Source organism: Dinoponera quadriceps, unplaced genomic scaffold, assembly GCF_001313825.1.
Source record: "Dinoponera quadriceps isolate SergipeBrazil2010 unplaced genomic scaffold, ASM131382v1 scaffold1573, whole genome shotgun sequence".
Taxonomy (NCBI): domain Eukaryota; kingdom Metazoa; phylum Arthropoda; class Insecta; order Hymenoptera; family Formicidae; genus Dinoponera; species Dinoponera quadriceps.
The window spans coordinates 612658-638450 of record NW_014556062.1 but is presented as its reverse complement, the minus strand read 5'-3'; the positions used below and the strand labels follow the sequence as shown (position 1 = coordinate 638450).

The following is a 25793-nucleotide window of genomic DNA, read 5'->3' as shown; positions in this document are numbered from 1 at the left end:
CCCCCCACGAACCTTTCGAGTTTTTCTATATTTCATGCCTACGACGTCGGTGATCCTCCGTAGTTCGCGAGGTATTCGCTCAAAACGCCGTCTGTGAAATCCCTCGAGAGGTCGCGAAAGTTAGAAGGGGGTGCTGCCGGTTCCTTTGTTTAATATTAAAGTTTCAGCTGGAATATTAACGGTAACGCGGTGTGGTTAGTTTGCGGAAGGCGTTTATGAGCGGAAAGTTAACGGATTAACATCGTTCGCCTCGTCCTGCTGGTACATTAGATTCCCCGATGCGGGAGAGAACATTACCCTTAGCTGTTGAATTTTTCCGTTGACTTGACCGGGAACGAGCTCCGGGTCAGCGTATTTTATCACGAGGGCGGGTTCGAGCCGGTCTTACAAGGTGAATGCATTTTACATTCAGCGCACGAGGGCTTTATTGTTTTCCTTCGTGAGTGGATTTAGCGGAAAACTCGTCGGAAAATGTCGTTTGTCTTTGGCTGCACCTGAGCCGGTAGATACGCTGAGCGTTGAATATTCTTGGCCGGTTGGATTTTCCGCAGATATACCCAAGTCGTGGATCTCAAACCTCTGGCCGACCACAACCCGGCGGATTTTCCTTCGCCGTACTGGCCGGTTTCGAGGATGTAATTGAAGTCTGTACGTTCTCTAATATGAAGCCGTTGAAACCGACGGGCTGAAAAGGGAAGAGGGAAGAAGCAAATCAAAATACGCCGACTGCGCGCAAATAGATTACCGGAGAAAAATCGTTGAAATTTTAATTGGACCGACGGACTCGACGAGCGGAATGAAATCGCTCTGTTTTCCGCGAAATACGTCTCGTTCGCGAGGCAACGCGGAATTTCCGGCCATTGTTCTTTCATTTTCGCCGGATCCGGTACGGCGATGATACTTATCGACGACACGGAAGCTCGAAAGTACGCCGGAAAGAAGAAGCACGGGTGAATGAAATGTTTCCGCAGGGGAAACACGCGTCACGGCTGAGGCAATGTTATTTCACCGCTTACACCTCTCTTCTCGCGGGCTGAAAAAGCCCGGTGGATTAATTAGCGTATTCACGGGGTAAATCGAGATCAACTGCCCTTCCGGAGATTGCGTGTAACGCGGCGCAGCGTTTAGTCGACGGGGATTACTTAACACTTCGCGCCCGGTGATGAGCGAAAATTGCCGCGAATTCATTCTTGCTCACTGATTGTTTGGCCGGTTGCCGCGAACGCTCGGCGGATCCTGATTGCTCGAGCGAACGCGAACAAGCTCGCAGAAACGCTCGAGCTTCACACGGTGAGTGGAGCGACCGTTTCATCGTTTTCGCGCGTCGTCTCGTTCCTACAAAATAATCTCTCAATTTATCCGCGGTCGCCGCGCAATTTAATTCCGCGCCCGGTAACGCGATTACATCACGCAATTAATCCCATATTCAGGTGACGTAACATTCAATTTTCGCGGGCATTAGCGCACAGCGCCTGCTTTATGACGCGTTTGTGTCGCTCACATTTTTTGCGTTATTGCATTTTGCAGTTTCACAGCCTATCTTCCGCACGCTTGGTGTAGCGACGGCGAGCATCATCGCGTCGACTAATCGATGCGGTTCGGCTGGCTCGGCGTTTGGGGAAAACGTGTCCTGCGAGCGGGACACGAGGATAAAGAGGCTCCCTTCGCGAACGGGAAAAGTTGCACGATCGATGTGTACAACAATCGAAAAAGCAGTAATATCGGAGTAGATCGCAGTTGCCGCTGAATTTAAATCTCAACATTGCGAATTGTCGTAAATCTGATCTGATCTCTTTTGGGAAAACTACTGGAAAGTGGTTCCCCGCTAACGGCGAAGTTTCACCTCTGGAAGTGCGTTCGGCGAAGTTGTAACAGTTATGTGCCACTTTCGGAGTACCGATTATTTGGGGGAGAAGTGAAAGGCCCCTGGGATGGTGGATTGATTCGGCACTTGTTGTGAGAACACAACGTACACGTTCATCGTAAAGATTCTCAAATTTTCTTACAAATTCTTGTTAAAGATTAGCACGCATTTGCGTGTGCTACACGCAATGCATTTAAACGTATAATTAAGGGGGATGCCGTGAAAACTTTACCGGCAGAATACTGATTTTTTTTTCTGCAAAGTTTACGTCTTACTAGTTGCACAGAATTATGAGTGCTTTTACGTGAAAATATATACGAAATTGGAGCATGGCTCAGTGTGTGGCGAAAATGACAAAAACTTTCAAAATAACATCTCTAGCTGTCGGGTAATGTACATATTTATATCTGTTAGAGAAGTCCTGCTGTTTGTACCGAATATGCCAATGTTCCAACCAGGGAAATTTCAAAGGACATTTTTACACTTTTTCAATAAAATTTAGAAGTCTAAAAAGATACGAAAATGCGGAGAAAAAGATTGCAGAGAAATTCGTATATATCTTAGATTTTCCAATATGGCAAACAAGGTAGCGTGGTACATTCATCGCGTTCACATTTATATCGCACTTACATTTACGTAAGATCTATATATACGAGAAATACAAATAGATCGTATCAGTGTTTACGCAATGCAACAATTTAAGGACAGTCTCTACATTATCGATGCTCACCAAGTATCGTCAACGGCTATAACATCTGGAGAATCTGCAGACCTACAGATGTTAATGAATTCAAGTTGAAAATAATTCTCGAATTTCGCTTCGCGCAAATTTCGACAGTAACGAAAAGGTCGCAAGGCACTTTTTTTTAAAAGAAGTTTCGGAATGCATATCCCGTGTCCAACGGGAGAATTTGTTTTTTTGTTATTCTCAGGGGATACAATTTCCTATTGGACACGCGATATGTTGGGGAACTCATCGAAAAAAGTGTTCCAACCTGCTGCTGTGACCTGTGACTGACCACACACGCACTCGCGATCGTGCAAAAAAAAATCACGACTCCCGGAGACGAGTTTCCGCTCGACCGAATATCGCCCCTCGATCGTTGCGCTGTTTTCCCTCCCCACCACGCCATCTTTCACGAACAGATAGCGTTTCCCGTCCGTTTGAAAAATGTCCCCGCTTCTTTGCGCGACAACGAGCATCGGACTCGCCCCCGTTCCGGGCGAATAAAGAGGCGCCCGTTCAAGTGACCCATTAATAATATCTGAAATTTATGCGTCGCTACGTCGCGTATTTATCGCGCGTGTCGCGTCGTTTGCGTTATCACGGCTTAACCCAAATGCAGTCTCACACTCGGCCTCACGCCGTCGGCCCGACACTTACATCGGTGTCGGGTGAGTTGTTTACGCGGCCGGACGTTACCCTGTCTTTCTGACCGGCGCGGATCATCATCAGCCGCCGGTGCTGAATATTCCTTTTAGCATCGATCCGCGGCGCGCGGGGCGACGCGTCGCGCCGTCGACGTTTCTGGCCGAACGAGAAAATAATCGTTCGGCAAAACGACAGCCCTACTTGTCATTTGCCGCCTGCACCGTAGGTCTTGTGCAAAATCGCGTTCAACGTCCGCCTCGTGAATAATTTAATGCCGAGGGCGAGCTTTACGACGCGCGATGGGACGCTTGACGAATATTGATTAAAGCTTAATATTACGCTGTTCCAGTGTCTCTCTTTCTCTCTCTCTCTCTCGCAATCTTCCCGATTATCGACAGCTATTATTAATATTTCGTAATTACTCGAGTGCTTTTCAGCAACTATTTTACACACCTGCGCGCTCCGGTTAATCGCCGCGCTTCGATGCGTCGCTCCTTCCGTGAAACATGCGCTACGATTTCTACTAAAATAAGTCGACTCGTGTCTCGCGAATTTGCGGAACGAACAATTGAAAAGTAATTGAACAGACTTCGTCTGAGATCTAGTCCAAATTAATGGATCGTTGCGTGCCGAAAATACAGATGGGAAGAACGTTGGTTGGCTATATGTGTCACCGTTAAATGAATCCAAGTAACGTGAATGTCCCAATTAGTGACAGTGTCCTAATTTGTGACAATCGTATATGTTTTTCTTAATAAGTCAAATAATTAGCTTTAATACATCAAAGGCCAATATTCAGACTTTATATTTAATACCGTCCTGAATTCATCTTTAGATGTTTCGTAGCTAATGTAATGAGACGTACAGCATCGGAAAATAAACTCAAGACCGTCTTAAATACAAGATTCGACTATGAATACCGACCAAAATGTGATCGAGTAGCGATTATGATCACTTAACGCGAACGAATCCGACGACACGCCACATAGACGCGCTTGTGAGACTTTAGGAAGATCATGGAGATGGAAGAATGAACCGACACGTGTGGAACTTCGTCTATGGAAACACAGAAAGGAGCTTCGCGGACTGAGCTTCGCGACGGTTCCCATTTCCCGTCTCGAGTCTCTCTCGCTAATTCCGCTTAAATGTCGGACCATGACTGTGCGTATAAATTTGTGTAGAGATTCCTCTTTCCCTCGCGGTATTCGCGTCGTAAATATATAACTGCGGAGGCAAGCAACTTCGCTCCTGTAACGTCATAAAGCAGCTCACGTCTTACGCGTCATAAACTTAACTTCGTAAGTTGGAGTCATCCTGGCATCTTTAAAGGTTCATGAGAGATTGGACTGCAACACGAGGACGCGACCAGGATGATGAAATTGGCGTCGAGTTCGTGCGCTCCCTTTCTTTCCCTTTTTCTCCTCTCTGCCATATATATATGTGTATATATATATATATATACCTTTCTCTCTTATCTTGACATGCAAGAAATTTACCGACATTATCGATCGGTTCGCGGTCCAATCGGGTCGGCGAGGACGTTACTCCAGTTTAGGTGATGTTTTGATGATGTCGGCTCCACTGCTGATTGCTGATGGTGGTGGTGGTGGTGGAGCCGTTGACCCGTTCCGAGAGTCTCTGGTTCCGATGTTAGTGGCGCGGACCGAGTGTCTTTCTCGTTTTTTGAAGCGGAACGTCCGCCCCGCCTCTTTGCAGACCGATCTTCTATGAATCGTCGACCTTTTTACGAGTGATTAATGGCGAAATGGCTTTTCGACGAGCATAATTCACGTTCGCCACTATACGAAAGAGGTCCGATAGTGGAATCCCGCGACGTCGACACCGCTACGCCGAAGAGATGCGTGCGATGGCGAATTATTCGATCGGATTAATTGCTTGGGGGATTGATTACGAACACGGTATGTTGCGTGCGCATGGTTTGCGGGCGAATATATCGCTTAATTTATAGCACGAGCGGCGATACGTAATCAGCCACTCGTGATTCCCGCGTAAGACAATAATCCAATTTCTACGTTGCATTATGATCTTACGAGCGCGCTCATGAAGCGTGAACTAATTAATTAAATTAAATCGCCGAAGAGCTTATTCTATATTATACACACATTGCTTAGTCAATGTTAATGATGTATCGTTAGAGGAAGCAATACGTCGCTGTTATCGAACAGGAGATATTTAACGCAGATATACAATCGCGTGAATATTTGAACGACGGAAACGTGATTCCAAAGCCCGTGAATGCACGGAGACCAGCGAGGCTTTGCATATATCATAGTGGGATGCTTTGGTTTGTCGCCGATTCATCCCAATTCTCGTGGAAATTCGACAAATGAAGCTCGCGTCGGCACGCAACAGTGTGAGATAAAAAAATGCCGCAAGAATAACAAAAATATCTTTGTAAAATTGTGATTTATTTCTATCTGAAAATACATACGGATACATATAATAACTGTCCACGTTTTGAAAATATTTTTCTCGCGTATTATCGTCCGGCTCTGATTGGAAAATTTCATGTTTCGCGTGAAACATCATACAGCATCTCTCCCCAAAAATAATTAAGTCAAATTCGATTATCATGTAAAGACTAGACAAGTCTGTTATTAATTCATCGCAATATTTCAAATGATACTAAAAGCTTTCGTGACAGACCTAGGTAAGCCGCTGATTCGACGATTTTGCGCGTTTACACAACGCCGTCACAATACGATTGCGTGTTTGACGATCACTGCAACCGTCAATCCCACGAGTCTCGGAAAATCTTCTGTAAAATTACTCGCGGGAATTTCGCCATACAAGCAGTGACTGCAAAGGCGGTACACGTAAGTAGTAGTACTAATCAACATATTCGAAGCTTCGAAACTTCGGTACAATTCAACATTTGAGGACGAAGTTCGTAGATTCGAAAATTCGAGGTCGAATTATTCGAAGATTCGAAGTATCGAAGCTGTTAATAGAACTTCGGAAATAGAATTTTGGAGAGTGCAACAATATGATATGCAATTAGAAAGTATCAGTTTGACTCATATAACATTAAGACATCCTAAGACGTCGTAAAATGTCTTTTCCACGATAAGATGTTTGAAGAAAGTTTAAAGAACGTATTGTTTGGATAAGTATCTTTTATTCAATTCTGAGATTTGTATTTGTCTAGTTAGAACAAAGTAAATGAAGAAAGCACAGATAATAAACGACAGATCTCATTAATTTTATTTTAAAATAAGTCCAAATTTCGCCATAATATGTAATATCGTAATGCAATGATGAAAAAAAATTACATTCTTTAGGACAGTGAATACTATTTATTATGCCCTACAAAACGAACACGCGTATTTTTTTGGAAATGTCAAATATTCGAACATCCAAATATTGCAATTTTCACACTTCAAAATTTCATTATTCGGATGTAACATTTCAGAAATTCTAAGCTTCAAATATAATTTCTAGCCTTAGATACGCTTTAATGAGATCCGATAAGCTGCATACACTCCATCGAACTGAAGCTCGAATCGAGACTTGTTGGGAGCCAATAGTACTGAATGTCGAACCGCGAGTACTTCGATATTACACGGCTACGTTACGCAACAGAAGTCGATATTTTACTGTTACATCAAAAGACGTTGCGGATCGAAGTTGCATTTCAACGGACGAGCGAACGCGTGCCGTGAACGAACGGACTCGCGCGTGTTATCGGGTGAATTACGAATCGCGGCAACCTTCAGGACGATACAATATTCGGCTCTCTCTGTGGTGGTCTGAATGCGCCCAGCGGGATTCGACGTGAACTAAATTTCCCTTTTTCCCGAATCAGTTCAGCTCGCTCGGCTGAGCCGGGCGTTCGCTCGCGTGCGTAATCGCGTGAGCCATGACATTTCTCGCACGTATGCCATACACGGAGAAAATGTTGCGGTAAAAGTTACCATAAAATTTCGCAATGCTAAACCATACCGGAATTATAACTGAAATTATGATGTGTTGTAATCTTTAGTGATGTATTTCACTGTACGCTTAGGTTCCACAACAGTTCGAACACGTTTTTCTTGACGCACTTCGGAACGCAGGCGATGGTCCAAAAAGGGAACTTATTTTTCGAAAACGAGTGCTCTAATTGAACTATCGACTGCGTTCCGAAATGTGTCAAGAAAAATTGTTCAAATCGTTGTGTAACCCAATTTATTACTAAAGTATGTTACTAAAGATTACAACACACATAATAATTTCATTCATCATTCCGGTATGATCCAGCACTACACAATTTTATAGTAAATTTCACTACACTGAGAGAAATTACAGTTATTTTCGGCCTACGCTATTAATTTTTTTTATAGTTTCAACCACAAAAACAATAATAGTAATACGCATGTAAGGTTATTATCACCGACACTATAATTACACTTACTTAATAATTTAGTCATTTGAAAAATGATTCTCCTGGCTGTATTTTTTCACCATGATGATTATAGTTACGAATGCCAAATATTTTTCTCTCAATGTACAATATTTTCTCCGTGTATACATATGTACGCGTACACATACACAGAGCACGGAATCGCCCCACATCTCGAAGGGATAATCAGGCGTCTCGGGCGATGCGTGGGCGGTTGTTGGTGTGCGTGCGTGTATGTGAAGTAGAGCAACGACCGGAAAGTCAGTCGGACCAGTCGGCTGGCTCCGTGCTGTCGGGTTTCGTCGTATTGCACCGATCCGGTTTACACGACGACCACCACCACCACGACGGCGACGAACATCGTCGATGCGACTCACCATCCTCTATCCCTCCAGGCTTCCTCTCGCCCCTTTTCTCTCGCTCCGAACCTGCGATGTCCCATGGCGCGCGTCACCCGCGGGATACCGGCCACCCCTGTTTCTGCCACTCGGCGTCATCGTCTTATTTTGTTCATCGGTGATTTCATCGGTTTTCTCTTCGCCTGGTGAGCCGTACGTGTCAACGTTGATGATGTCACGTTCTCGCAACGTGTTGTATCTCGTCGTCGTCGGCGAGGTCATATAGTCGCACATACAATAGCCGTCGGTGTTTAACAATATGGACTTTGGTTTATCGAATCGACCTTCGTATAAGCTCTGTGGAAGTGTATTTCCCACGGAAGGATCAATGGGTAAAATGGGCTTAATTTCGGCTTCCAGAGTGGCAAATAAAAACGGTGCTTTTTTGTGGATTTAGAATCCGATTTTGGCTTTTAACAAATTTGTATTTATCGGAAAAGTATTAAAATCAGCATATGAAGCTATGAAGTATATAAGAAACTAATACGAGAACGGTATAATAATGAAAGTGTAAAACTAAAATAAACAATATTAAGTGAAAGTCAACCGATATATGAACGATATAAATTAATAAATGAAGAAGGTCTCATTCGATCAAAGCGGATGTTGGTGCTTAAAAATATCTTTTGCGTACTGGATGTTTAACAGCTTCATATGCCGATTTTAATATCTTCCCGACAAATTAAAATGTTTTAAAAATCAGAATCAGATTCAGCAGCTCAAAAACTACACAACAAAAAATCACATCGTTTTTACTTGCCACTCCGAAAGCAAAAATTGACCCATTTTCCTTTGCAACGAGATCGAACGGTGAAAGATCCATAAATTTTAATTTGACATCCCCCGAAGAAAAACATGTGCTACATTGTGAACGCTTTAGCTTCTTGGATAGATCGAGCGTCCTCAGTTTCTAATATCACGTTAGTCAGTAATAGATGATGAAAGCACAGGGGCTTCATAATATTTTGAGCGACAACCGATATTAATATCAACCCATTATTCAGCGTGTACATTAAATTGCCGCTAGACTCGAATATGTACGCGATTTAATTCACTTTGAATTCACTTAACGCAAGCGCGTCCAACCGATACTTCGCCGTACTATCGATCAGTGCGTCCTTGTGCTTAATAACAAATTGATACACGAGAGCCGAGCGTGCAACACTGCGGTAATGCGCGCTTCGTTACGTTCAAAAATGCATTTCGGCGAAGTGATCTTCTAAACCATTTTGCAGGTCGCTAAATCATTTTTACACGCACACTATAAACTGAGAAATCGATAAAGAAAAATAAGGGATTTATGTGTTGGAAACTTTTATCGGGAATTTTCCGTTATCGTAAAATCAATTTCGAAATGAAGGATTTATGTACGGGATAAGGTTTATCGGAATTTCGTTCTTGCCGTAAAATCAATTTCAAGCCGACGCCGCTCTCCTTTTTCCGCGCATAGTCGACTTCTCTACATTATCCTCCGGCGAGATTCTTCTCTTCCGTAAGTTACCGCGATCGGTGAATACCGCTGAGGGATGTCTCGTTTTTCTGTCACGCGTCGAGTACGGCGCAGGGCAACATCGTCGCGAGGGTCCAAGGTAAACGTGCGAGCTCAGCAACTTGCGAAAAAGTATCATGAGGTTACTGAGTCCTCCGGGGACTCAGGATCTACCAGAAATATTAGGACACTCCTTTCGTCGTTCGATCCGACTTCCGTGCGTTGCAGTTCGCAAATAACGAATCACTAGTTTTGCATTAAAATCCCAAATTTTGATTGTGTCCCGATTTTTTAAGGTCGCTATTCTATAATTGGCTGAATGAAGAGTTGGCCATCTTATGTATGCGCGTCATTCACATTTAAGTCGCGCCCAACAGCCCATCATGGAACTGAGATCTACCCGACCTCAAGCTGGGAAAGTTTTCTCATCATCGAGTACAGCGCGAGCTGTGAAACAACGGCGTGGACGGAAGATAAATACTTAAGGATTTATATAATCGCAGCGAGCGGAATACCGCGAAATTTCATTTCGCTCTCTCTAGGAAGCGAGAATTATACGCACCATATGCGTACGTATATGTGTCATTGGAGCTCTTTGAAACGTGAAATATTTTCGCGACGTTGAGTGCAGTTCAACTCACTTGTGCGAATAAACGCCGGTGATTTTTGAACTTAGTTGTTTAGTTGCGAAAACAATTCTTGTTTCCAAACTGTTGTTCGCTTCGCATCTCGAATAGGTAAATCTCGCGCATGCGAAAAAAGTCAGCCCCAGTTGCCGCGCGTGTGCGGTACGGGGTCTCATAAGCTATGTTTGCCGAGAGGATCTTTCTGTTTCGCCAATAGCCCTGAAAAAACAGGATCTTCTCCCTCCAGCTTAAAAATCAAGCGTAAACAATCGCGAATCGCGAATTGTTTACCCAGGATGGTATCGGAAATGGTTTTCGAGAAAATCTCGCGGCCTCCTGTGTATTTCGTAAGTTGTTGCCGTGAAGAGCTATGCCGTCGATCTCGGCATGCTTTCTCTTATAAGGTCTTTAATATCAGTCAGAATATTAAAGTTAAGAAACGTTTGGTATCGGCGAGTCAAGGCAGCACGCGCCCTGAAAGTATCTCTTCGGAATATCTCTTCGGAGAGAGACAAGAGAAGCGAAAAATCGCGCGGCATTTGCTCAACGCAAGATTGCGCGCGTATATTCGTAGAAAATACCTTTCTTTGGACAGCAACGGCAGACGTTTATGCAAACGTCCTTTTCACGGGATCGTTTCACTTAACTCTCCGAAGTTCCATTCCCGTCCTCGGGCATTTTAATTTCGTTATTCACCATCAAAGGAGTATTTAATGCAACTTGGTAAAACAGAAATAAATATCATTTGTCAACTCGGTCGTGATTCTTTGAACTTTAATTGTTTGTTCTTATTTAATTTACATATTCTTCGAAATACGTCCCAGTAAGAAAAAGCTATTTCCATTATCGACTTCAAGATAATTTCGAGATTCGCGGAAGAAAATCTCGTTACCGTTTTCTTGTCAAGACAGACGAGAGTGGCCTGCAAATTATCTTTAAAGAAAATTACCTTGGATAGATACCCCCAATTGAGGAAATTGCAGGAATTGCTACAACCAAATTGCTTCCAAACAACTTCTGCTCATTAATCAAATTTTGATCGCAGCAATTATTCGTCATGTATTCATTCGTATAATATTGCATTATTTATATCTAAAACACGCTGTAATTTTGCGTAAATGCCATGGGAAAAGAAATTTAGGTTTTAGAGTACTTTTTGTATTTACAAAATGTGCGGATTATCCCGCCGAAGGTGTTTATTATCGCGCTAAAGTTTCGGGGGGAGGAACAGATATTGTCGCACTTGAGCGAGGGGGCGAGAAATTCAAAGCACGTTCGCCCGTGTAATCCCCATAATGGTTCACGTGACAAATAAGTCGCTTCGGGCATGGGGATTAACCCGTATAACTCTTACAGTCCCTGAAGTACAATCCGACGAACATACACATAGTCGAGTTTCCAGCACGGCCCTTTACGATCATGCGATCCAACGTGCGGAGTCTCTCTCTCTGTGGCATAAATCGTTGGTGAAACTGTGTAGAATAAAAACTCCCAGGTAGATCAAGCGTGTCCAGAAGCGAATTCGCAGTGAACCGATGTTTCTATTCGCGATACTTCGCAATTATACGTTGACGTACATTTCGTCCGGTCATGGCGGGATTAGCAAGTGTATCCCATATCATGCTGGCGTACTAATTTTTAAATATTATAGCAATTTCTTATCAAAATCTTATTTTTAATGCAGAAAATGTTAAAAATAGAAATTAAAGATAGTATGCTAATCCTAAGGGACGCGCATAAAGTGTCAATTTTAGTTACAAATATCTCAACTCTCGAATAATCAATCTTCCTCTAATTGCACGAGCAATGAGTCAGGTAATATTTCATTGTAATACAAGTTTCATCGAATTCCCGTCAAATTCATTTCACCTTAGAACCTCCTTTAAAATGGGATAATTTTTTATCCAGGCGTTTTGAATTACTACCAAACTTTTAGTGTCACTTTTAAATGCAATGTACATCAATGTGTTCATAATTTTTTCATTATTCTGAATTATGGAAAAATATCTTTTAATCGAACGATCGTTCAAGCATTTAGAATGATGTACGGGCAATTATGTGATTTATTTTATCTCGCGAAGGATATCGGATCGCCGGTGGATTCGCGGTCGATCAAGGGCGGACCATGTTCGCAGTTTACTCAGGAAATTGGTGTTACGGCGCGTGAATTCCGCGAGATGAAATATCGCCTGCTTTGTACGTCGCCGCACGTGTAACTCGCCGCAAATGTCCACCCGCATTACTCGGAACGATTTGAATATCGATCGGCGATAAATTACCCGCTTCTTCACGATTAATACTAGCTGTTCTTGCGACATCCGTACGTGCATAAGCCACATCCGTGTGTTTAGATGCTTTAACGACAGTTTGCTACTCAAATGGCTTATAGATTAATAAAACTTTATTTGATGTTAGCATTTATTAACTTTTCCCTTGAATTCTACAAACTTAATTTTAACACTACACTGAACAACTTATTTCGACGCCAAAACAGCGAAAACGGCAATTTAAGACATCATCAGGGTCAAAGTAGGAGTAAATCATAGAATTAAAATTAAAATTTGTTGAATCTATCTTGCTGTCTTGGTTCCTACTGTATTGTAACATTAAAGGTTTAATATAAGGACAAAATTCCGACTCGTCAGATACGTCACATGGCTGAGCGCATTCTTACATAATTCGACAATAATATTCCTTCTGCGACCGGATATTCGCGGGAGATTTACTCGCTTGACGAATCCCTCGTTAACGCCGTCTATTATTAAAACGCAGCGATGAGGACGGTGTTGCGGTGGGAACGATGCGGCTTGCGTGAATCTCTTTAAGCCGGATCAGTTCGAGTTCCGTGGAACGTGCAACTTGATTATGATGATGAAGTCCTGGCGATACCGGCCGCCGTCCGCGTTCTCTTTTACGACCTCGTAACTTTCGTACGCGTCCGCGTCGTCGCGCGTTTTACGTGCCGGAATATAAGATTTTGAGCCGGTGGGGAGAAAAGAGGAACGAGGCGAAAGAGAAATGCACATCATTCGAATCTATTTGGGTCGTGGGATCGTTGGGACAACTCCCGACAAAATCCATCGGGTAGCAACGCGGATTATTAGGACGGACAGAGAAATGAGCACAGTGTGCCAGCGATCGTGCAACAGGCTCGACCGCCACATTGCGGAGGATTGCTATCAGCCACGTTCGCATTGAGGCTCACATTCCGGAGTGTGCAGAGTCTCTGCAGAAATAACATGACGGTGGATTGGCAGCGGAAATCGAACGCATCTCTCGGACGCGATGCGACGGCGACTGATCGATGGCAGAAATCGAGAATATCTTCTAAATATAATTCGAAGGCAGGTCGCGCCAGAGTAACGGAGATCAAGCGGATCTACTCTCTAAAGTGCAGTGTATTTTTCACTGAAAAGCGGTCAATGGTCACTGCGGATCACAGTTATGAATATAGAATTGTAAATCAATAAAATTTCGCTGAGAAAAAGTCTGCCAATAGCGGTGCTTGACTGCTTTCATCCAGGGAAATCTGACTGCAGAAATATAGTGAAGAAAGATATATTATTTATTACTTCTATCTTATTGTTTAATTATTCTCAAGGTGTGGTCAATGATTTTACTTGAAATATTCTTATCTATGTTTAATTGGTTTAATATACATTGTATTTGATAAACGGAATTTACCGTGCATAGAAGAGTACACGAGATTGCTGGCCGCTGAACGTGACTGATTTGCTAATCGTTCATAACGCAAATATTGTGCGTTCCGATGATCGGCGAAATACCCGGCATACCGTCTATGCTGTTGCTCGCGTGCGATTCGCCGGACGGAGGAGGCTATTGAACGGGCCTTTGTACAGAAAAAGGGGATCGCCAATGTTCGGGGAAACCCTTGTAATTTTTCCTCTCGATGCGCGGAGTACTCCCAGACGGTAAATTCGGGGCGGGTTCCGCGAATTCGAACAATGCCGCCGAGGAGATTGAATGAGGAAGAAAGAATGATTTGTCTGCAGACACGCCACGGATGAGACATTAATATAGCTTTCAATTTTCCTGCTCTCTCTCTCTCTCTCTCTCTCTTTCTTTCTCTTTTTCAATTACTTCACCTATCCAGGGGACTCGTAAGGCAACAATCGGGAGGAATGTAATATCTCGGATCCTACCGATCAAACCATTTACAAGAATGCACGTTTGAAGACCGACGGGTAGCAAACGACGGTCCGTATGACCGGGTATTGCGATCTTACGATCCTCCCGATGTTGTAGGCGCGGAATCTAATAGCCGCGTTGTTGAAATATTTGAACGTCAATCCGCGTCCGGTTGCGTGGAATCGACCGGCCAGCCCCAGCGCGCGCAAACACACGTTATTGGCAATCGAGAAAAAGTCAGTTAGTGGACGATTCGGCGATATCGTTTCCAGTCCGTCGCGTAGCAGTTATCGGCGGTCGCCTATCGATCGCGTTCGTTCCTTCACGAGGCGGAGTATCCCGGATACTAGTCGCTCGTGTACTACACGGACGTCGGTTATCTCAATCGGAAATTACGTTACGGCTATCGTCCATGGTAAATACTGATAAGAGAGACCCTCCGGTTTATCTGTTCATCCGTGTCGAATCGTCCGGGTCGTTCCCGTGAGAGATTGAAAAGCATCTCTACCGCGCGGTGGCGGACAACAAAAGAACAACACTTACGAAAACGCGCGCAAACGCGTCCCTCTTACTGCCGATATTAACCCTCGTAAGAAAAGATGGAGTAGCAAGACGTGAACAGAAAGGTGGGGCTTTTAGTGACCCGAATATATGAATATGCATTCTGTTTGATTAAAACAACGAAAGGACACAAAAATCATACGGAACAATAAGCAAAAATATATTTCTCACAAATATAATGGTATAGTAAATATAGAAAGATCTTGCAAGAGACATGAATGATCCCTACTTTTCCTTGCAAAGGTTAAGGTAGTTGTAACGCAAAATGAGTGTCTTAAAAATTCGTTGAAACCTGCACTATATATAGATTTAAATATGACATAATTATTCACGCAATTAGAAGTGATTGACCATTCGGGAGCTGAGATATTCGCAATTAAAGATAACACTTTTTATTCCTTGATATTAATGTCCTATTTTTAATTTTTCCTAAACCACATTTAAATAAAAAACTACTGTGATATTAAATACTAATATAGAGACGTATAAAAGTCTCAGAATTATTGATCATTTTGTTTTGAAAATACAGCGGTGTAAAATTCGTAACTTATAATAATACTCGAAATACATATGCATATATTTGAACACTTGTATACCTCTTTCTATTATCTATTCATCTTTAGATCAACAATGCATAAAAATAGCATTAATAAGAAAAATAAAAAATAATATTCTCGTATTTGTAATATTATGTGTACATGTCTATCTCAATTTCGTTTCAAAAATTAATATTTATTATTTAGGTAGTGAAAGAAATACATAGAAACGTAATCTTGCTTGATAAATACTAAATTTATAAGCAGTCCCCTTAACGCGTCATTGAAAATATAGCACTTTGCGGTATAACTTAAGAATATCAGCGCTTGAAAAGACGAAAAGAAGAAAAGATACGAGAACGTGAAAAATAGTTGGTATCGCGTGGGACATCGCAAGAGTCGATAACGCGAGGATCTGCGACGCAGGTGCCCCGCTTCAGCAGCTCCTTATCGTCTCCCTCGCAATTCCGCTCCGCCAAACTCGTAAATGTTCTCGATTTTTCGCTGTCGTAACCGGTCTGCTGACTTATTTTATAACTTTTAATGACGTGTCGTTACCTGAGTCAAAGTCTTGATCTTACATGTTTATATTTATAATACTTTTATATTTATTATAGCTCTTAACTTTTTTTAATTATACTTTTTTATTTTATTCAACACTTGTGGATAATATATAATTATATAAAACAAGCGGATAATATATAAAATTTTAAATAAAACTATATTTTCTAAGATTAACATGGAGATGTGTTATCTGACTTATTAAGGAAAATAGATGCGATTGTCAGAAATTAGGACACTGTCACTAATTGGAACATTCGCTTTATCCTTAAGAACGTCCGAGCAGTATCAATATTTCGACTCGGGGTATCGTTACGTTGTCGATACACAAATTTTCCACTATATATATCATATATACGCAAAGATAACGTGACGATAACGACGCTATCATTACAAGTTGCAGAATAGGCCTTCTGGTATCCGTCTCCTACGCGATTTCACACGATCCGTCTTCCGTTGTCCGCCTGTGAAAATTTGCATGTCGACAGACGCGCGGGAACAGCTGTGCGCGACGGATAAGATGAGAACGAACGGCCGTTTCCAGGATTTCTCCAGGGCTCTTGATTACTTCCTCAATCAGTGTTGTTCACGCTTCTGCGGAGCAATATGGGGCGGTCGCGGGATGAAAGGAAACTCTTGCGCGGATACGTGCCGCGCTTTACACGTCGAACACGTACATTCGATTATTTAGGGTGGCAGCTTAAGCTGCTGTCTCGCCGTGCCGCGGCTATTCAATAAACTTTGCGGCGGAGCACAAAAGATTAATGATGTAAAACGGAAAAGAGGTATCGCCCGGGGTCTCTCAGTTCTGTGTGCTCGTACACGCATACACACGCACACATACGCGCTCGGAAATGGCTTACACTCGGCGAAATGCGATGCTGCAGTTATTAACCCGCGGGGCATATATTTCATCATGTAACAGTGTTACGAACATACCTCGGCGAATTCTTTGATGTCAAGTTTCATATCATCTCGAGATTAACCGCGCCGCAAGGGTAAATGTTCCAATGATAATTGGCCGTTACTTCAAATCGACGCTCACACAGCTTCGGGATATTTTTGAGTTTGCGGTTTTCAGCTCGTACGTTTCGCCGCGACTACGGAGATGCGATTGAACAACGAGATTTACAGGTGATTCTTCAAATGGTCTCGAGAAATTAGTACCGATAACACCGAGAAAACTGCTATAATTGCTATAATTACAGGTTCTATGATTAGAAAAGAAATTTATATGAATTCAAGTTAAATAGATATTAGATTAAAAATTGCTGCTGACACACACCCATCTATTCAATTTTCACAGTCATGTTCTTATAGTTCTTATGATAGGTAATGTTCAATTAGCATATCCTCAACCTGTTTCAATCAAAAAGTATTCCATGTGCTCATTGTGTTAACAACGACAATCGGCTGAAGGTATTAGAAAAGAAGTCGGAATTTTCAGCAATTTTTACGTTTTGATGTATATTATATCAGCTTGGTACGCCCACGTTTACATGCATCGTCCGTATCAAGATAATCTGATCGAAAGTTACTAGTTAGCACACGTATCAAACGATCGACGTGTAAACCAAGCCAATGTCCTTTGACGCCGTTCTAATCACAAGGATGGCCACGCTTATCAAGTTTGCATTTGCCCGATGGCTTAAACGTGATCGAGCACGTTGCGTCGTATCGCTCACTGTTTGGTTTGCAGCATGTCTCGCGTTAAAATCACCAATCATGCCGATCGATATCCAACGCGACATATGCGATTAACCGAGCCTTATCGACGGCAATGTTTCACCCAGCTGTCGTATCAATCGAATGTATTCATTGCGTGCGATTATACTTCCCCCGTCTCTGCTTCTCTTTATGTAGGCGAATAGGGCGTGATCGAAAGTTTTGACCGCGATCACCGTGCCAACGTGCGTCTTTTTGGACGTTGTGACCCAGCGAGTTTGCCAAACGCATAATACATCGCTCAATAGTCCACTAATGGGTCTGGTAAGAAGCGTTGGCCGTATTTTACGCGTTAAATCCGTGCGGACGGCAGATTCGAGAGGAGGCGGTATCGGTTTTCTCGTTTCGCTGCCGCTCTCGGTGATGCAGGGTTAATAAAGCTGAAGAAACGACGGAACTCGGTTATCCCGATGCACCCTTATCAACTTGCCATCGCTCGAGGACTTTTTCCGACCGCTAAGAATAAATTTCCGTCCGCACGGATAAGAGGAGAAATTTACAATACGCGTTATATTTCGGAGGGGAGGATGAGAATTAAATTCGAGAACCTTTATTAACGTAAGTTCTTCGCGACGGGGTAACACAGAGCAACGTCGTTTTTCACGCGCGTGAATTCTTGTCGGCAGGAATCCCGTGGCACAAATGATGAAGGGCCGTCCTCAGTTTCGCCGTCGATTCAGCCTGCAACCCTCGTCGCCCTTGAAAGAGGGACAAGAAGATGGAACGACGAAGAATGTCAGGTAACGTCGGAGATTTTGTGATTTGCGAAAAGAATTATTGTGTTACATATTGTGTTATTGTGTTACATACATACAGAGTGATTTCTAAGTATATATAAAAATTTTAAGAGGATATTCCTTGGTTTGTTTAAAAAAATCCTATGAACATATGTTCTAAAGTGCTTTATTTGTAAAATACAGGATGTCAAAGTTTAAAAAACAGAATAAGTACCTCAAGTGATCGTTTGTGTAAAAAAAAATAAGGTGACTATTTTCGGGTTAAATTCATAGTGTCTACTTAGGAATCATCCTGTTCACACTTAACTGAGGATGAAAAATTTGTTATCTTTCTGCCGTTAGTCGATCGAGCCGTTGGCGCAGAAATCAATAGAACGCGCTGTTCGACAATCGCAATGAGCTTTTTCGCGTCTTTCGCCTCTGAGACGGAGAGTTTCATGACACGTGAAAGGATCGATATTAATCTTGCCGGCCCTTTGCATCGTGCACCGTCATCTGCTTTCCAAGGAAAGCGTGTTCTTTGGGGCAATATGCAGATACACGTGTGGAGAGCGAGTTCGATTTTCGATATTATATTTTGCCGATAGCTGAGGCAAACTTTAAGTCCATATACGTACGCGTGAGAGACGGCGCGCGGCTCGCCTCGCGTTCGTAATAATAAATCGCGCAGCGGAGAAATTGCTTTCAGCGTGAAACTCGCTCGAGTCCACGCGATCACGCGCGGTTCTCCCCTCGCGCGTAACCTCTTGTTGCAATCGGGCTCTCGGGATTTTAGCCCGAGCTTTAATTTCGCGGCGAACCCACGCGAAAGGGGATGCTCGCTTTTCCGCTTTTGTGTGCACGGTAATAACCGCGTCTGACTTCTCGTAATAAGCGCGGATGATTACGAGAAGACGTAGATACTTAGAGGCAGCTGCTATCTGGTGCGTATAAAAGCGGCCGCATGGCCTTGCCTCGACTCGTTCATAAGAGAGCCCGCCGCTCTTCAGGCGCCGATAGTGCCATAGAATTCAGGACACCCTATACAAAACCAGCTATTCAATAACACGCGCCTGTATCGCGGAAGATCCTTCGCGTTCATTAGCAGCATTCTCTTCCTCAGGTGATTGTCCCTTAAACGGAATGTGGTATCTTCGCTTCCGCTGTCATCCCATGAGGAGAGATCGTATCCCGCCGTTTCCGTTAATAACAATCCTTGTCGTGCTTCATAATACTCGCGGTGATTTATATCTGTTTAAAGGGAGAGAGAGACTTGAGCATCGTAGCGAGGAACGTTGACAAAATGCACAAAATGCGAGTGTTGTTCTCGTATCATTTCGCTGAACCGTGTAGCGCGTTTTCTATCGTTTCTATCGTTTCACTCGTTGCATCATACACTCTTTACTCTTGGTTTTTCGTTTTGTCACGCCAAAATAAGAACTCGATATATCACCTCTCTTCCGTAGCAAACTCTCGTGTATTTTTCAAATTTATCTGTATTCGGCAGTCAAATATCTCAAAATTAAATTTTCAGATATTTATCAGAAACATTAGATGTTTGTCAGAAATTGTAAAACTTCAGACGATTGAAATCGTACTGGCAAAATCGAGGAAAGATTAAAGAATATTTTACGAACGAAAAAAATAACAAGATATCTTTTATAGTTAACATATATATGTGTCACTAATCAGTACTGGAATAGAATCCGAAATGTTTAAACTTTCGAACAAAATAAATGTTATGTACTTAATACGTATATATTATTATAATAATTTATTAATTTATTTTCATAATAAGGTTATTTTGTTACTAGAATTAGAACATTCACTTTGCTATTCTGTAATATTCGCATCAATTTTATCGCTGAATTTTCATGCTCGATGTAGAATTGTTTAAATCGGCGATGATGCACCTCGGATAAATCTCGACGGATAGGTGAAAACAATGTATTATTTCAGAAATGACAGGCTATCGGAGTCGGACAACGGCGGCGGAAAGTCGGTCGAGAGTTCAATTCGGCACAAGATCGTCGTGATGGGCGCGGCGAAGGTCGGCAAGTCGGCGATAATAAATCAGTTCCTTTACAGTACCTTCACTCCCAAATACAAGCGCACCGTCGAGGAGATGCATCACGGCGATTTCAACCTTTCCGGGATCCACTTGACACTCGACATCCTGGACACGTCCGGCTCGTACGAGTTCCCAGCGATGAGAGATTTGTCTATCAAATCGGCCGACGCCTTCATTCTGGTTTACGACGTCAACGATTCCAATACTTTCCTCGAGGTGAAGACCCTTAGAGCCCAGATACTCAACACGAAGGGCGCTGTACCAATCGTGGTCGTCGGTAATAAGGTCGACCTCGTAGAAGCAAAACAAGCGGTGAGTCTAGACGGCGATAAAATGGTCGTCGAATTCAATTTCCCTCGTAATCTTCGAGATTCGTAAAATCACTTTCTTTTTCCGGAAGGATTATCGAGTGAAATCGCGTTTACTTAACTTTGAAATATTCATCTGACACCAGAAATGACAAATTCTTCCACACGACACCAAGAGAAAATGAAAGTTATTATTCAAACAGTTTCCGAGATTTTTATGCCAGATACTTATATAGACATCGTTAAAACTAGGTAAGGGTGTAAATCGGGGTTGACCGGAAAATTCCAGTAGGTGGAAAAAATCATGATAAATTCCGGTCTTTATTGTTCCGCAAAGGACATACTCGGCTGCTCTCACATTTTTCTTTCTGTTAACTATAATATTTTTCCGATTTGAATGAAAATCGGAGACCCGTACTTATATTCTGAAAGGAATATTTTGCGACTCCTTTCGCATTCTTTCTTTCACGATAAATGTATGAACGAAATGTTTTTCGAACCTGCCCCGGTCTCCCTCGCAAATTCACACACACGACTATGCGACAACACGGAAACTTCACTGTGGCATTTAGCTGCGCCGAAAAATACGAGAAATCGAATTGTAAATCAAACATTTTAACATATGCAACGTGAAACGAGATCGCACGAGCTGCGCCCAAAGATGCAAATGAAATCGATCCGATCGGCCACGCGCTCACGATTCCACATCGCGTGCGATCCCGCTTAACGTATATATGCAACAACGAGAACGAATTGCAGGTGGAGTCCGAGAGTACGAGAGACCTAGTGACCATGAAATGGGAGAACGGTTTCGTGGAGGTGTCCGCGAAGGAGAACCTCAACATCAGTCAAGTATTTAAGGAGCTGCTCATCCAAGCGAAGCTGAAGTACAATCTCAGTCCGGCTCTGCAACGTCGCCGTCGACAATCCCTGCCGCCTCCGCAGCATATAAACTCGCGCAGCAGCGGCACCCACGTGCCATCTGCGGCTCAGCTGCAACATCTGCAACAGATTCGCGAGCGCTCCGAATCCAAGAGGAACTCCTGCATCCTGTCGTAAAGAGCGGGCTTCTCGCGAGAGACTTCCCTCCCTCGCCCGATAATCCCGCGACAATGAGCACAACGCGACCTATTAACGAGATCGAATTTTCGCGTTCGAGACTCGTCCAGGTGCGACGCGCGACAGGTGGTTAGTTAGCTCGGGAGGGTCGTCTCGTCGCGTATCGTGGACGCACCATGGATGCCGATTCGCGGCTACTTAGAACGCGTGCGGAGGATATCGCGGATGTAAATCGATACTCGTCATCGAGCGAGTCGGAGCGGGGACGCGCGTACTCGAGGAGGTCTCGTCGCTGGTGTCGTTTCTTTCATTTCCGCATCGATTTACGGATTATCTGCGCGAGCAATGGCGTTTTCGCCATGGGAGGAATTAAGCGCAATACACTCACTGAGAAACTTAACTTAGTCGAATCAACAAAATTCTTGTTTGAACATCGGTTAACAAGTGTTTACTTGTAAGATTTGCTTTTCTGAATTAAAAGTTGATCAAGGAAGCCAAACCTTGGTCCACCAGACTTTGGTTTTTCTAACCGAAACATTTGTTTGCCCATATCCAAGCAAGAATTTTGTTGATTCAACTAAACGAATTTCTCAGTGCAGCGCGCGTGTAAAAACCGAATTTCTGCCTAATTTGGAAACTTTGAGCCTGGATCTCTAACGTTCTCGGCGACTACGCGAACCGTGTTTCGTCGGTCCGAGGAGCACGTCTCGCGAAACTTCCTTCGGTGTGTGTAAACGTATTAGAATCTCGTTTCGCAAATTAGTTTCAGGAGGAACGACAGATTCGAAATAAGTGCGTCTTCGTTCGAGCCGGATTCGATCCGTGCTGAACATTCTCGCCCCTCTGATGGAAACACACGAACACGCTGCTTCGTCGATGAAATGCAAAGTGAACCGATAGGATATCGGCGATATGAATAATAAAAGAAGCACCGTGGGCAAGCCTCGTTTCCTTCCTTGTGATAACTGTGTCCGTTTAGATAACGAACGATTTCAAAGAGTCAATTTCTATCATCGCACGAAGAGCCGTTCATTTCGTCGAGCACGCGAAAAGAATCTTTCATAGACGTGGATATATCGCGGATTCTATTAGTAACTCCTTCACAATTGGCTTGCAAGCGACTACTTTCCATCATCTTTGCCACGAACACGAGACGGACTGACAGAGTTATGAAGCAAAACGCGACCTTGAAACGTCGTTTGTAGTAAGACCGAGAGATCGGTCGTTCGAGAATTAGATTGGTTCGATTGGAAGATCCTATCCGCCGATCCTAACCGAACTATTTCTGTCCGTTCGCGCGCGCGAGGAAAAAGTAAAATTCAATTAAAAGTTAAAATCGGGCCTGATTTCAGCGAACGGATCGGATCGAATGTACACGCGAGTTGCTTTACACAGCCGTAAGAGTTACGAATGCAAAAGTTAACCTCTCTTCGTATTTATAGAAAATAAAATTATATAAACTGGAAAGAAATATGGGGATCTTCGAAACATCTGTTGGGAGGAATCGTTTACTTTCGGCACGTGGGAGTTAAAGACGTGAGAGACGTTTTGTTACTACGCCTTAATTCGCATTAAGATACATTAAACGAAACTTTAACAATAATACGACATTACGTGTGATCTTCCTTCCGTATTGTCTTTCGACTGCAATCGGAGCAATTATCATCTAACTAAAGAAAATTGTATCGACAGTTTCACTCGTTCTATGAGATTTACATACGAACGGTCATAATTCCGAATTATATAATTACGTAGCTTTATTGTGACGTTCGTATATTCTAGTATCGTGTTTCAGGGTTATTTCGCACTGCCCGCTCTTTTATTATCATGGATTACACATATACATTGTAAAATTCGTCACGATAATATTACGAGACTTCGTCTACTAGTCATACTTGTAAAGTAAGAATTGGATCTTTCATCTCCTTATCATTTGTATATGGATGTACACACATTTTGTTAAAACTTATTGATAATATTATTCCTACGAACGTGTTTACTTATTATATATGTCAGGGGAAATGATAACGACGAAAAGAAGGAGGTAACGAGACGAAGAGCCGCCGTATTATGCGAACGGGCGAGTGAATATGCAGTCTCGCTTTATACGACCGCGCAGACCGGATTTATCGGGCAAAAAAGGGAAACAACTTGTTCTATGTAGCGCGCTGGACACGTTAGACATTTCGAATATTTTTAATCTCGATATGCTGAATACACGAAATACGCAGAGAGAGAGAGAGAATATATATATATATATATATACAGAGAGAGAATGTATATATATATATATATATACACATATAACTTGTGTGTGAATGCATGTACGAACGTGAGTCTGTACACTTACGTTTCGCGTATCGATGATTATTCTATTGGTAAGACACTTTTTCAGCTATTGTTCATAATGAAATTTAGAAGAAAAGAGTTTAATGTAAATACTGTCCATATAATGTACTTTATTTTCAAACTAGAACGCCATTAGATAGAATGTATTTCTTTCAGTATGTACACTCTCTCGATAAGTATGGGAATATATATATAGTATACATTCCAACAAATTAAACATTGTCCTGAATCGAAAATTGTGAGAAATTGTTAGTGATGTGCTAGATAATTGGTGAAATGGATATACGTGCAATACACCGTTAAATTTCATGAAACACCAGCGAACTGTAGGAGAAGCGATTGTGTGTGCTTGTTAATGTTACATTTAGATACGTGTTAGAAACGTGTTTGACTGTTTGTCTTGTACTACTCTCTCCCTCTTTCTCTCTTCATGAATATTCAATTGGATTATATTCAATATTACTTTTAACTTTTTACTCTCGTTTATTACAAATTCTAAGTAGTTGATGCTTACTATAAATAAAAGAATATTTCGTTGTTCAAGTTCTTTACCGGGGATATTAACGAATGCCGTCGATAACTGTCGTGAAATTTAACAAGTAAACTTTCGAAATGGTAATTCCTTGTCTTCGGGTGAGCTCGAACATTATTTTCTTTTTCTCCAAACCATAGTCACGTACGTCTCTTTGTTATTACAGAGTAAATTAACGAGGAGGAAGAAAATATATATTTTAGTCGCGTCTAGCGTTAGAGAAATATTATAAACATTTATATAAATAATATAATATTCCGACGTTGGTATCTTACTACCTTGAGACCCACATTGGGTTTAATTTTACACGGATGTACACACGATTAAGCACTTTAATATAACTTTAAGAATTAATTACATATGTGTATGTGTGTGTACCATTGACTCGGTGTTCTGTTAGTATTAAACAACAACATAGTTTACAGTTTCATCTGAATGTACGATTGTTTACGTAGGAAGCGATAATCCGAATGCGATTATCTCATTCGAAGGAAATATATTTTTGATTTCACTCCTGTTGTGTATAATTTCCTTCGGCAGGTAAAATTTGGTTCGCTCTATATGAGACGACGACACAAGCGTATTAGCAATTAAATATAAAACAGATTGTGAGTGTGTTATTTTCTTATAAATATTTCGGCGTATCCTCCTATGAGCGGCCAGGAAAAGAAACATAAAGTCGAGAGATACACGCCGTCATAATCCCATTGTAAGAGACTTGTGCGAACTGTAACTAAAGCTTATACAGCTACCTTATGAATGCAGACATGTAACAATGACTGCAGTCTTTTCCTCCATCTCTGTATAAAAAAAAATGTGTGGCGACAAGTGCTAGTTGCGTCAGCATTTGAGTTTGTATCATCGCATTATTACAAATTAATGAATAAAATGTGCAGTATTATAAGAAATGGAATACGATGTAACACGAAATATGCGAAATAGGCGACATACCAAAATATCTTTATTCAATTGAACTAGATTTCATACCGTTTGCCCATTGTCGGTCTTACATTTTCCATATAAATTAATTTTTGCTGATTATCCATACCTTGAGGAAGAACGAACGCCCACCCAT

General features: G+C 42.3%; 1 protein-coding gene across 1 annotated transcript in view; it reads left to right on the top strand.

Annotated features, from left to right (window-relative positions):
* The window catches only part of LOC106746601 (ras-related protein Rap-1), a 41646-nt gene extending 16026 nt beyond the window's left edge, over positions 1–25620 (top strand). The window contains exons 2-4 of the mRNA XM_014623357.1: positions 18310–18423; positions 20359–20782; positions 21538–25620. Of these exons, the coding sequence (XP_014478843.1) occupies positions 18326–18423; positions 20359–20782; positions 21538–21837 (822 nt within the window). The 5' untranslated portion in view covers positions 18310–18325 and the 3' untranslated portion in view covers positions 21838–25620. The remainder of the gene's footprint in view (positions 1–18309; positions 18424–20358; positions 20783–21537) is intronic.
* The last annotated feature ends 173 nt before the right edge of the window (positions 25621–25793 follow it).